General features: G+C 36.3%; 1 protein-coding gene across 1 annotated transcript in view; it reads right to left on the reverse strand.

The window, feature by feature from the left end:
- Positions 1 to 8,976: 8,976 nt before the first annotated feature.
- Positions 8,977 to 12,196, reverse strand: part of LOC149417710 (coiled-coil domain-containing protein 174) — a 273,159-nt gene continuing 269,939 nt past the window's right edge. Inside the window, exons 6-7 of the mRNA XM_089640524.1 lie at positions 10,568 to 10,789; positions 8,977 to 9,922 (exon numbers count right to left, since the gene is read on the reverse strand). Of these exons, the coding sequence (XP_089496650.1) occupies positions 9,123 to 9,922; positions 10,568 to 10,789 (1,022 nt within the window). The 3' untranslated portion in view covers positions 8,977 to 9,122. The remainder of the gene's footprint in view (positions 9,923 to 10,567; positions 10,790 to 12,196) is intronic.

Raw genomic sequence — 12,196 nt, forward strand, 5'->3', positions numbered from 1 at the left:
TTTACTTTTTTTAATTACATTCTGTGTGTCAATACTCTTGATCTTAAAAAAATATAGAACGCCCAGAGAAATGATTCGTGAATGCGGCTAAATATTTAAAATATGAAGTTTTCATCCTTATTGAAAACGCACCTTGACAGTCTGTTTTATTACGCACACATAGTATTAAGTCTAAGAAGGCTTGTGGGACCGAAATTCAGAGGTAGTTCGAGAAAGGTTTTAAAATAACAATAGAAGACTTAAGAATTGCATTGAAAGTGCATATAAATCGGGCAGTGTAGTGAGTAAACCGCAGCATTCTTTGCACGGAGCGGAAGATTTATTGGCTTTACGCTAACCTCCTTAGCGCGGTGGCAATTTCCAGGCCAGAAGAAAGCGTGAATCGGAAAGGTCTGCCTCCCTCTCCCTTTCCCTCAACCATTCCCCTACCCCTCTCCACAAGTGCAGGAAATCTATGGCGGGACATTTTACGGTATCCATCGATGCACACGCTACGAACAACAGATTTAGGATCGTAGAGGATACGACATATTATGAAAGAATGATTTATGTCAAGGATTTAATTTGAATCAATTTTGGAAACAGTCACGGGTTTTTTTGCAATTTCTCATAAGAGACACTGCCAACTCGGCGCAAGATGGCATCCCCCGTTGGAATATATTGTGAAAGGAATGGGGAGAGAAAGAGGAAGATTGTGGATACTTGGCTCTACTCTACAGATCTAGGCATTACACGGTGGAAACCATATCAGATTGTGAATACTTGGCTCTACTCTACAGATCTGAGCATTACACGGTGGAAACCATATCAGATTTTGAATACTTGGCTCTACTCTACAGATCTGGGCATTACACGGTGGAAACCATATCAGATATTGAATATTTGGCTCTACTCTACAGATCTGGGCATTACACGGTGGAAACCATATCAGCCAACGGTTTATTTCCATCCAAACGTAAAGAATATGAGAATCTGTTCTCATCTCATTGTTATTGAGAAAAAGCTCTTGTTGTCAGATTGTAAAATAATTTTGGTATCGAAAACCGATTAAAAATTATATGTATATAGGTTGATTTGATGTTTATGTTACAAAGATAGACATGAAATTCAGCTAAATTAGATCATTTTACTTATGGACTAATTCTAATATTCAATAATCATAAAAATATCATAAATATTATTGAAAAAGATACACTGGGAAAATATGATTTAAATTTATTAGTAAGTATTTTCAAACAGCGCCTGTCTGCCATGATATATATATTTAACTAAAACATATTAAGGCAGGTTTTGCATCACCTCTGTATGGTGCAAGACATTACACAATGCTCGCAGCAGTGCAGTGTTGCCAGGCTGACACGTGCGACAGTTTCCCGCCGGAAAAAACCCCAGGGAGTTCACGTTACGTCACGTGATAAAATTTATGGCAACACTGTACCGTGGAGTTTTGCGAGTTTTAATGACGAGAAACTTTTAGTGGAGATTTATGAAAAGTTTTGGAAAAAAGTCGCGATAGATAATAATAATCATTCATGCGGCAAAGTCTGCCTTTGTGTTTATAAAATATCAGGAAAATGTGACAAAATGTTTCCTTTCTAAGTGGAAACTAGCCTTCGACAAAATATGGGAAGGCGTTATAGAGCGAAAAAATAATCATTACAAAACTTGTAGATAAAGCTGTTTCCAGGCTACGGTTGTTACCAAAATACCTTTCACACAAAATTATATACAACAACGACATTTACAAACAACACACGAACAAGCAATGAAATTAGGCTACCAAAAAAAGGCAATGCCAATACACTAAGCAATTTACTGTACAAAGGAATGCAACGTTATAATGCACTGCCGAAAAATATAAAGTCAGCACTCAGCACCAATTAATTGATAGATTCAAGCGGAATTGTAGGAGACATATTGTTACATACCTGGCATTTTGCATACAGAAACGGGTTTCGAACCCTTTTACTTCTTATAATTATGAACTGATAATCAATACATTACTAGCTTAATGGGGTATAACTTACATTACCCATTACTAGCTCAATCGGGAGTTATTTATTGTTTTTTCAGTTCGTTGATGGACGACTAGGAAAATAGCCGCTTCTGATTTTCCAATTTCTTTTGATGAAACTTTGATTCGATTTTAAAATACACGTCCCGAAGTTCAGTTAAATTATCAAGATTTGAATTAAAAATTCAAAGATACGAGAGTGTCCGGTATCTACGACTGACCTTTACGACGTTTAAAACCCAAGCGAGTGGTCGACAAAGTTCCGAGAACCGAACTTCCCCTTTCAACCTCCTCTCAAAACTCTTGACCAATCAAATGCATGTCAGTTTAGCTATTTCTTGGAGCGCAACTAACTATCTTACTTGGTGGAACGTTCACTTTCAGGAAATTCATTTCATGACAATATTAATATCAAAAGAAAATGTAATCTATATAAAGAGAAATGTAAATGTTCGTTTGATTAAAATCTTAAATCTCAGAAAGTATTACAACGATTTCTTTGAAATTCTGACACAACATTGCATTCGAATACGCGTTTGTTTTTATATACCTGTATTTTACACATTTGGGAGGCGGGTTTGGGTACCGCCGTCCCGGAGACCATTTATTGGATAACCAACACCTCTGTCATATGTCACCACATGATGATGATCTGGCTTGTAAGCCACACAGACCATCAGGGAATAATTAATTCCCTATGAAAAAAAGGTTGATTACAAAATTCACTCTGCAGGAAGCGTAACAAATTATCATCCAGCCACCAAATACAAAAAAAAACAGAGAACTCACAGAATATATCACTCGCATTGAGATTGGCAGCGATTCCTTATTCTCAAGGTTAATCTCCAAATTCGGCAGCGGACGGCAATCATCACAATAACACTTGCATTCGCACCATGAAATAATGATCTGTCACGACAAGCTCTCAAGAGAGTAGAATTTAGAATAAAATAGAATTAACTATTTTAGTTCTAAAAGTACTCTCACTTTCTTGTGACAAAAATATTTACATCTTTTAGTCTAAAATCGACCAAACAGGAATAGTGGTGCCCTCTTTTGTCAAACAATATAATTCAGATGAATCCAGCTGCTTAGTGCATAGATGACTGTATTTCATTATCACTTACCTGCAGGGCAAAATATATACAGAACTGACCAGAGATGTCTATCCTGTCCACTAGTTTTAATTTTAATTTTCAAATTTTATTTGAAACTAATTTGAAGTCTACTGCTTCTCCACCACAAGTGGTTCGCTACGTTTGGTGATTTGGCTGTAGTGCCCAGTATGCGCCAGCTGTGTGACGTGGCAGATTGGGAGTGGCTGGTTTGGAGAGATCCTTCTCTCTAAACTACCCTCACCAACTGGTCTCTCGACCGCTTCATCCCTTGCGCCGCAGTCAAGGGATATATTTATATGTCCGTCACGCCTGAACACACTGATCCCTAGATTCATACCTTTAACCTTCCCATAACTTACTCTCCTTCCTTTCCTTAAAAAGACATAGCATCCCAAAATATGACATAGGCCCTGAGGTAACTTATTTTCCTCGGGGCCTCCTGTGTGGGGTTAATGTAAAAAAAGTTACCTGTAACAGGTTTTTTTTTAAAACAGCGCCATCTGTTGGACGTAAAAGTAAACCGCACTATTGTATCTGCATAGACAGACTAAGCCACAGCAACGCGTGGCTACCGGTAGTAAATAAAAAAGTATTAATTTAGGCAAGTTAAAATAGCCACGACCTGGAATCGATCCCCGATTAACAGTTGGAAGGAATCTATGCTGACAACTATTTTTAAGAGCGGCGGTATAAATTCATTATATTTCCCGAAAATAAGAATAAGGTATTTTTGAATTTTAGAAGAACTGAAATTATTTTGATAATAATTTTTTCTGCTCACGTTATTAACCTACCTATTAAATACATAATATTATGGATCTCTAGAGTAGGAGATAGTCTCAATCCAATCTCAACCAATCCCAAACGAAATATTGAATGTAATGGCTTTAGCCGCGTTTGGGGACCGGATCTGAGCCGGGTAACCTTCCCTTACCACTCCCCCATCTCAATTGGAGAAGACATAGTACCACTGGTTCCGCACAGCGGGGGGAACTTTGAAGTGTTGTGCGGTATTCACATAAAATATAAATATTCTATCCAATATCGCGACCACGTTAATTACCAAGTAATGAGGCTGTTAAAAATGAAGTGTTTAAAATGTTAATTTCGCTTCTAGTGTAAACACGTCGTTTCGGTGAGAGTACCGGGTGTGGTGAGTTTCAGCGAACGAACATTTTGATGGGGCCAAAATTCCATTTCATAAATTTGACCAAGAACCGCGCGACGTAATTTGGCGCAATTTTAATTACACAAACGACCGCCGGGAGTGGAAATTTTAGCCTCGTGCCATGTTTGTCGTGGTTTTATAGTTTTTACCTTCCTATAGGATGGAAGGAGTAGAAAATACGGTTTGGAAATTGCAGTCGGTAAAGGAAACTTTTTCACTGCCGGTTGTTGCAACCGGAGAGAATTTACTCGCACGTAAAAGTTATATAAAATAGTACGAAAAAAGGTCTAATCGATAAATTACCAACGTAACCTTTACATACCTGTAGGTTAATTTTTTATGTACAAATGAGGGTCACTAAGGTCCCCCCTTAAAATCGAAAATCGACCGTGACTCTAAATATTCCTTTTACTCGTTGCAGTACTACTCAGATATTAGTTATTACCCCTTTAACTGGACGTCGTGCATATTCAGAAAGAAAATAATGCAAAATGGAAGATACAAGTAAGAAAGTGAGCGTGACTCAAATAATATATCATTGTGGCTTTTGACGGTCTCCCTGGTCAAGAGGTGAGTCTCACGACTAGAAATGGGGGGTAGCGGGTTGATACCTGACGTGCTCAAGTATATTTGCGGCACGTTGTAGAGAGGAAGATACTCCCAGTACCACCAGTAAATTAAAAGTTTCTTGAAATGGCTTTATCCGTGTTTGGTGACTAGATCAGAATAGTCATAGTCGAATAATGGAGATACGAACGGTGAAGTTGCGACTCGTGGAAAGGGTTGGGGTGATTATAGAGAATGTGATAAAAAAAACTTAGATATCGCACAAAACTGTTTGGGGTAAGTGTATTACCACCTTCGGAACGGGAGTGTTAGGTTATATTGGTACCCTCAGTTTGGCCCAGGTGAAAGACTACCTTTCATGATCATAAGCGAAACGTTGTTGCTTGGTTATGGGTTAAGCCGTGTTTAGTGACTACGTTCCTCTCCCCGCGTCCTTCCTACACCGACGCCTTCCCATTTAGCCTCACAACATATCCATTTTCATTTCCAAAGTCTCAGTGGCTCCGAACAATTGCGGGTTTCACATTAAAACGGTGTTGCATGGTGCTTTATCCTCTCTGCATATTCCTGCGACGAAATATCGTGATGATTATTTAGGTGATTTATTATTTACTACGAGTAGCATTCCCAAAGAGTGTGGAGCTAGTGTTAACACAAATATAGCTGAAGTCCCCGGCGTAACCCATACTTTACGCCGAGAGTTTTTAAAACACATGTATTTTCTTCTAATTTTGAACCTCAATAAATGCCATCAAGAAATATCGAAATTCTGCTTTAAGGGTGGGTTTTCGAAATCTCGTGTAGACGGTGATCTTCTTTTTGTTACGAGGGTCAAGTGTGCAAAATTTCATCAATCTCGGAATAAAACTGTAGATTTATACAAATCAAATCCACGCCGCCCTCCCGGTGCCCACCACATACATCGCCATTTATTTAAATAGAAGATGATAATAATAACGCTGTCTGACAGTAGAATTATGTCAGACCTGTCTGTTTAAACTTAATTGACAGCCCTGTCGTCGTCGCGTTAAAACAAAATGTATCATTATTCTGCGATACATACACAACCGACTATTAGACACACTCCCTATGCAATAGGATTCATGATCTGGTTAACAAGTGTGAGGGTACTATTGTTTTGTTTATAGAGTTAAGCGTAATATATACCAGCACTTTGTTGAATCCTACAAATTATAGTAGCGTTGATAATTTAGTTTTACCGATTTGTATGTTGTATTGTTCTAGCTTCTATATTATTTTATGTTCTGTTACAAGTTTTACTGATATTGTTTCATATTCAGTTAATCAGTGTTATTTGATGCTTTAACTGGCGACTGGCGGTAGGTGATAAGATGTATGAATGTGGAAGAAATAAAGAGTGCTCACCTACCGAATGTAGCGTTCAATCCAGTATGTGTACACCAACAAAGAAATGACTTAAAGTTCACTTTAAATGTTAGAAGAATATTCATATTAGAGTATTTCCGCTTTGCAATAAAATCAAAATAAATGTATTGTCTCTGAACTTATCCGAAATCTAAAAACTGTTTTTGAAAGGTGATTTATTTTTAGAAATAAACACATATTTTTGTAATTTTGAAAGCAAAAATAAAAAAAAGTTTTAAAAATGACTCACCTTACGTTTTTCCTAACTAAAATAAATACAACAACAAACACATCAATAATAATATTTAATGATTTATATAGCGCCGTTTTTGTGCAAAATCACCTCAAGGGATATTAAATTAGATAAATGTATTATTTAAACCTTATTGTAAACTCCTTTTTTTTCGCTTCATGTAAGAATGATAAAATATCCAATATACAAATTGCGGTCGAAAACTTCGGTTTCATAGAAGTATAAATTTTCTGTTCTGTTTTTAACTTTAAGATTTGAATATAAAGCGTGATTTTTTCTCTTTCTAATACTGTTTATATCATACTTCTCACCATGACTGTAAGGAAGACACAAAGATTTCTAAGAGACCTGTATGAGCCGTAAATTAGCCCGAGGGGTTAACATCAGCCTAAAGAAGAACAAATTATTAAATTATACTCCTCACATGCGAGCCTTCGTTTGGTACTATATTACGATATTAACATTATGAAATTTGTAGTTGGTTTCTGAAACATTCAAGATCCAACCTCGAGGGCTATAAAACACTTTTATCTACAGTAGATAATTACGTTAGAGCATAATGCGATAGTTATTTTTAATTTGAACCTCTTTCTTAATAATATTTATTGTGCTTTAGCTTTGTGTTAATGAGGGTGAAGTTTGTATTGCTGACCAAACGGGACCGCTGTTTACTATGAAGTGAAAATTAATCATGAGATAACCGAAGGACCTTCATCCTTTACCCTAACTCCAATCTTTAAATGCCTCGAGAAGGCGAAATAACTATTTCATTCAAAGCATTATATTTTTTGGCTATCAATTTTGTTGCTTATTGAAAAAAACATTTTGGACCAAATTATGGCGTGTATGAATTATTTTAAAGGTACTTATAACCACAATTGTGTTAAATTCTTAGAACTTAATTTAATTTTAAATGTAAATTGATTTACAAAATACACAATTGATTTTCCAGGTAAATTGCCTTTTACCAAATATATTAATAAATCACACACCCGTTTAACGTTGGTGTGGTAAAGCCGGTCTTGAGCTAAGGATGCTTAATATTTAAGAGTAAGTCTGAATATAAATCAAAAAAGGTTATGGGTAAAGAAATTCATGATTTACTTTAAATAATGTGAGGTTGAACGAATGATATATAGATTGTGGGAACCACGTGTATTCTCAATACCTACCGCACAAGAAACTCAACCTGCTTCAAAGGAAGGTACTGGAATTGGGGAAGAGGAAGGTGGGGAAGTACCTGACTATTCAGGTCTGTTGACCAAACACGACTAAAGCCATTTCAAGCAACGATTCTATTCCAAGTAGACTACTGAGATCTACCACTATATATCATTAACATCCCCTAATGCCTGGTCGTGAATTTCGTCTGAAAGGGGGATGAAAATACATACAAATTTTAAATAATAAAATCAGTTCGACAAAATATTACACTTGGTGTAATGAGACATTGACTACTTACCTCTCATCCCTGACTTACTTCGGTGACATTTAATTATTATTTTTTTAATAAAAAATAAATTAATTCTTTCACATTTCGTCACTGGTCACAGTGGTCACTCAGCCGGGTAACAATAGGTAATATAATATAATATAACAATAGGGTTAGGACCCCCACTATTTATATTTATTACATGAAAAAAGTCACCGGAGATCAAAGAGTCATCTATTTTTTTTACTTCGAACTAGCTCAGGGAATCGCTTGTAAAAGAAAGTCAGCTGCATATTAGATGATGTAGAATTCTCCCGTCTGGAACCCACACCACAATATTCACGTACAAGCCATTGAAAGAATACAAATAAATTCTTACGATTTCATAAAAAAATTAAATTAAACAAATTTAAATTGTCGGACAGCAGGATTTTCACTGACTTGGTATTTCTATATAAACTTCTAAATTATGCATTTAATAGTCCAGAATTGCTTGCATTGATAAGCTTTTGGATTCTTCTAAATAATACTAGAAGTAGGGATTTATTTCAGTGTCGAATTTCTGGGATTAACAACCATATGTATTCTTCATTGCCCAAAACACTTAGGAGGGAAATAATTATACCTAGTCAGTGGAAATCTTTAATTTATCATTCAACAAATACAAAAGATTGTTACTATTGCAGTTTAGTTATTTATAAAAAAAGAGTGTATTTTTTTACTATCGATATGTAAAAAATATGCCCGTAAAAAAAGGCCGTTAATAAATAAATGATAGTTTATTTTTATTGTAGTGCTTTGTAAATATCCAGATATGTGGCGGATAGAAATTTTATACCCAAAGCACGCGTCGTGTAGGAAAACAGATTTATTATTATTTTGGTAGACAAGAAATAAGGAAGACATAAAATAATACCAGAGTTGTGGTTGAAAAACAATTCATAATTATCAATTAATAATTATAACTGTTGGTTTTACAAATAAAATAAAAATAAAAATAAAATAAAATAAAATCAAAAAATGATCATTGTCTTTATTACAATAGAAAAATAAAACACTTCATCGTAATGTTTAGTATAAATGAAAGAGAGGGCATTATTTGTTGGATACAAAGCGGATTCGATAAACGCAACCGGAAAAGTGGTAAGATATGCACGACACACGGTAATATATTAAAAGCGCGCCTACATATCATCCAGAAAGGCTTTGTTCTTCCTCTTATCTTTGCTGGCAGCCTGCTTCTCCAGATACTTTACACCCCTCTCGAAGGCTTCGTTTACATTTATTTTTTTGCCATCGTTTTTACCCTTCTTGTCGATCGGCCCGAAATAATCGTAAGTCGACGGAGGTTCTATTTCCGCACCCGTTCGACCAGATCTTTTAGATTCTTCTACTTTTCTTACAGTACTGTCATCGTCTTCATCGCTACATTCATTTCTAATCGGGACAGTTTCAAAGGAAGGTTCAGATGTTACATTAACTGTAGGATCGAAGTACTTGGTTTTAATTGCTTCGATGGAACTTTTCTTGGTCGTAAAAAATAGAGATCTGTCAGATTGGTCAGAATATGACGAAGAGGGGGTTTCTTCGGTTTGTTTGCGGACGTCTCTCCAGGTTAGGTTTTTATTTAGTGGGTTTCTGTCGCCTTCTGTGTCGTAGAAGAAACCTTTATTATCAAATGCTCTCGAGTCGCCTGTTTTCTGTTTAGAAGTAACGGATTCAGGAGGAGCGAATTCATCCGGTCTTTCTTTCCGCTTCCTGTCTACCCACTGTTCCTGTGTCAGTTCCACGTGCTTGTTCCTGGTTACATCCTGATCTTCTTTCCCTAAGTCCCACTCTCTAATCATCTTCTCTCGCTCCTTTTTGGCAATGACTTCCTTTACCTCTCGCTGTTTCCTGGCTTCCTCCGCAACTTTTTCGCTGGAAACTCGTTTTTGCTCCTCAACGAAGTCTAACAGCATAGCAGTAACTGCAGACTTTGGATCTGGAAAAGGAAAAAAAAAACTAAATGAGTTTTAAGCACAAGCTAGTCACACCCAAGAAATATATACATAATGTAAGAAAATTCATATAAAATTCGCATTAAACATTCAATTTCAAAGTATTTAAATTTTTGATTCTGAATTCTTGATATATTGATAGCGTTTTGATGTGTTAAACGAGTTCTTATCGTTTTTAACATTTGTGTTTTTAAGTTTAATTAAACTTCATTTTAATTTATGGTATTTGATAATTCATTCGTAAGTCCAAACACCTGTCAGGCGTAATAACAATTACACAGCAGAACTTGTTTATGAATAAACAGTATTTTTATTAATTCAATAAAAATACTATTAAGCAACAAAAAAACTTGCTACCATAAAAAAGAGCTCTTATCGTGTTGAAAAAATTTTGAACATAAATAAATTTATTTTGTCAAAAATATAAATCGAATAAAATATTTTAAACAGATTTAAAATATGATGAAGAATGGAATTAGGACGGTTTATCAATCAACGAAGAATGTCATAAAATTTTCCTCGATGGCTTTGTACTTTTATAGTATAATTATTATAATATACAGTTTTTACTGGAGGTTCCATCGCATCTTTTGCCATTTATGAATTAATTTATGAATTGGATATGTTACCTGGTGCTTCCTCCGGCGGTAAGCCCGCCCTAGCGCGCTGCCTAGCGCGCGCGGCCTTCAGCCGGGCCTGCAGCGCGTCCTCGCGCCGGGCACGAGTCTCGGCAGCCGCCAGACGCGCGCGCTCCGTCTCGACGCGCGCGGCAGAGAGGGACGCCTGTTGTCGGGCGCGCTCGTTGGCGTCGCCGCTGAGCGCGTAGTAGCCGACGCCGTGAGCGCGGGCCTCTGTGGAAACAGAAAAGGAACGTTTGTTAGGGTAAAATAACACAAAACCAATATTTCATTGAATAATAGGTACACGCAGTTCGGAAACTCATACTTCCATAACTTCCATTTACCCCTCTCCACACACCCTTAATTATCTTGAAGTGTGTAGGGAGGGGGGAAGGGAACACAGAATTAGGCAAAAGGGAAGATGAGAGTTAATTTATTTTATTTTAATGGGAATATTTATTAGCTGACAACACAGCACACATATATAAAAATCGGAAACTTTGAAGGGTGCAAACCACTTCCTTTCTAAACTTAAATAACTTTTAATGTTTACCTCATGCAAAAATGAAAGGCATTCAATTAAGCGTGCTAATAATAGAAAAAAAACCATGTTAAAGAAGTTCGGTATCTACTTTGTGTGATTATTATACTAGGACAATTTAAATCATTTTGTGATTAGTGTCGACTGATATTTGTTATGTCACTCTTGTCGAAGAGTGACAAGCATTACAACATGACCGTTATACTTCACAGATTATCATAATTTGATTAAAAGCTGAATAGCGCCGAAAATCAGCGTTAACATAGACCGTTAAAATACAACTATTCATGTTGAAATACTTACTGATATATTATAACAATATAGGAAACTAATATTCAATGCAACTTTCATGGATTATCTAAAAGTAGTGAGAGTTCGTATAATTCAATGTATAGTATGTACAGTACATGTATAACCTACAATAAAATATGTACTCGTATAGATTCATACACATAATCTCTTGTAGCAATTTGTGCCGGCATTTTCCTGGTCCAAGAAAATTCCAGAAAGCACCCATTGTGATTTGCAATGTGTACCGTGAACTATATAATATGTACATATGTTGTAGCACGAAGCTATGAAGTTTGTTGTGCACTTATTTATTATACCAATAAAGTGTATCTAATCGGGCAATCGGTTCACTCGGGTGCCGATATGGTGAGTTGGTGAGTTGGTGAGTTGGTGAGCCGACCCAGTTGTGTCAATACTCGCCCTGCACGAGTGATTTGGCCCATTATGTATTGAGGAGAGGTCAGTCGGTAGTACCCACTCGCCCGCACTAAGTATACAGGATGTTGTAAACATAGATGACAATCATTAAATTGATTATTTTAGAGTATCTTATTTTGCGACAAAACAACATTTTTATTTCAAAAAATGAAATTTTGCGCAGTTGAACGGGAGGAAGGTCAGTGTCTACACGCGATTTCGAAAAACTACCGCCACCCTCTTTTCTAACTTTTGAAGCATAATTTTTTGCTTTATTTTGCATAGTTGACGTTAAAATAAGAGAAAATAGTGTCTAAATCTGATTTTGAAAAACTTAAAACTTGCGTAAAACCCGGGAAAAGTCGGGGACTGCAGCTAGTGGATATTAC

This window comes from Hesperophylax consimilis, chromosome 15 (genome assembly GCF_061612785.1).
Source record: "Hesperophylax consimilis isolate HC1 chromosome 15, BYU_Hcon_1.0, whole genome shotgun sequence".
Classification (NCBI taxonomy): domain Eukaryota; kingdom Metazoa; phylum Arthropoda; class Insecta; order Trichoptera; family Limnephilidae; genus Hesperophylax; species Hesperophylax consimilis.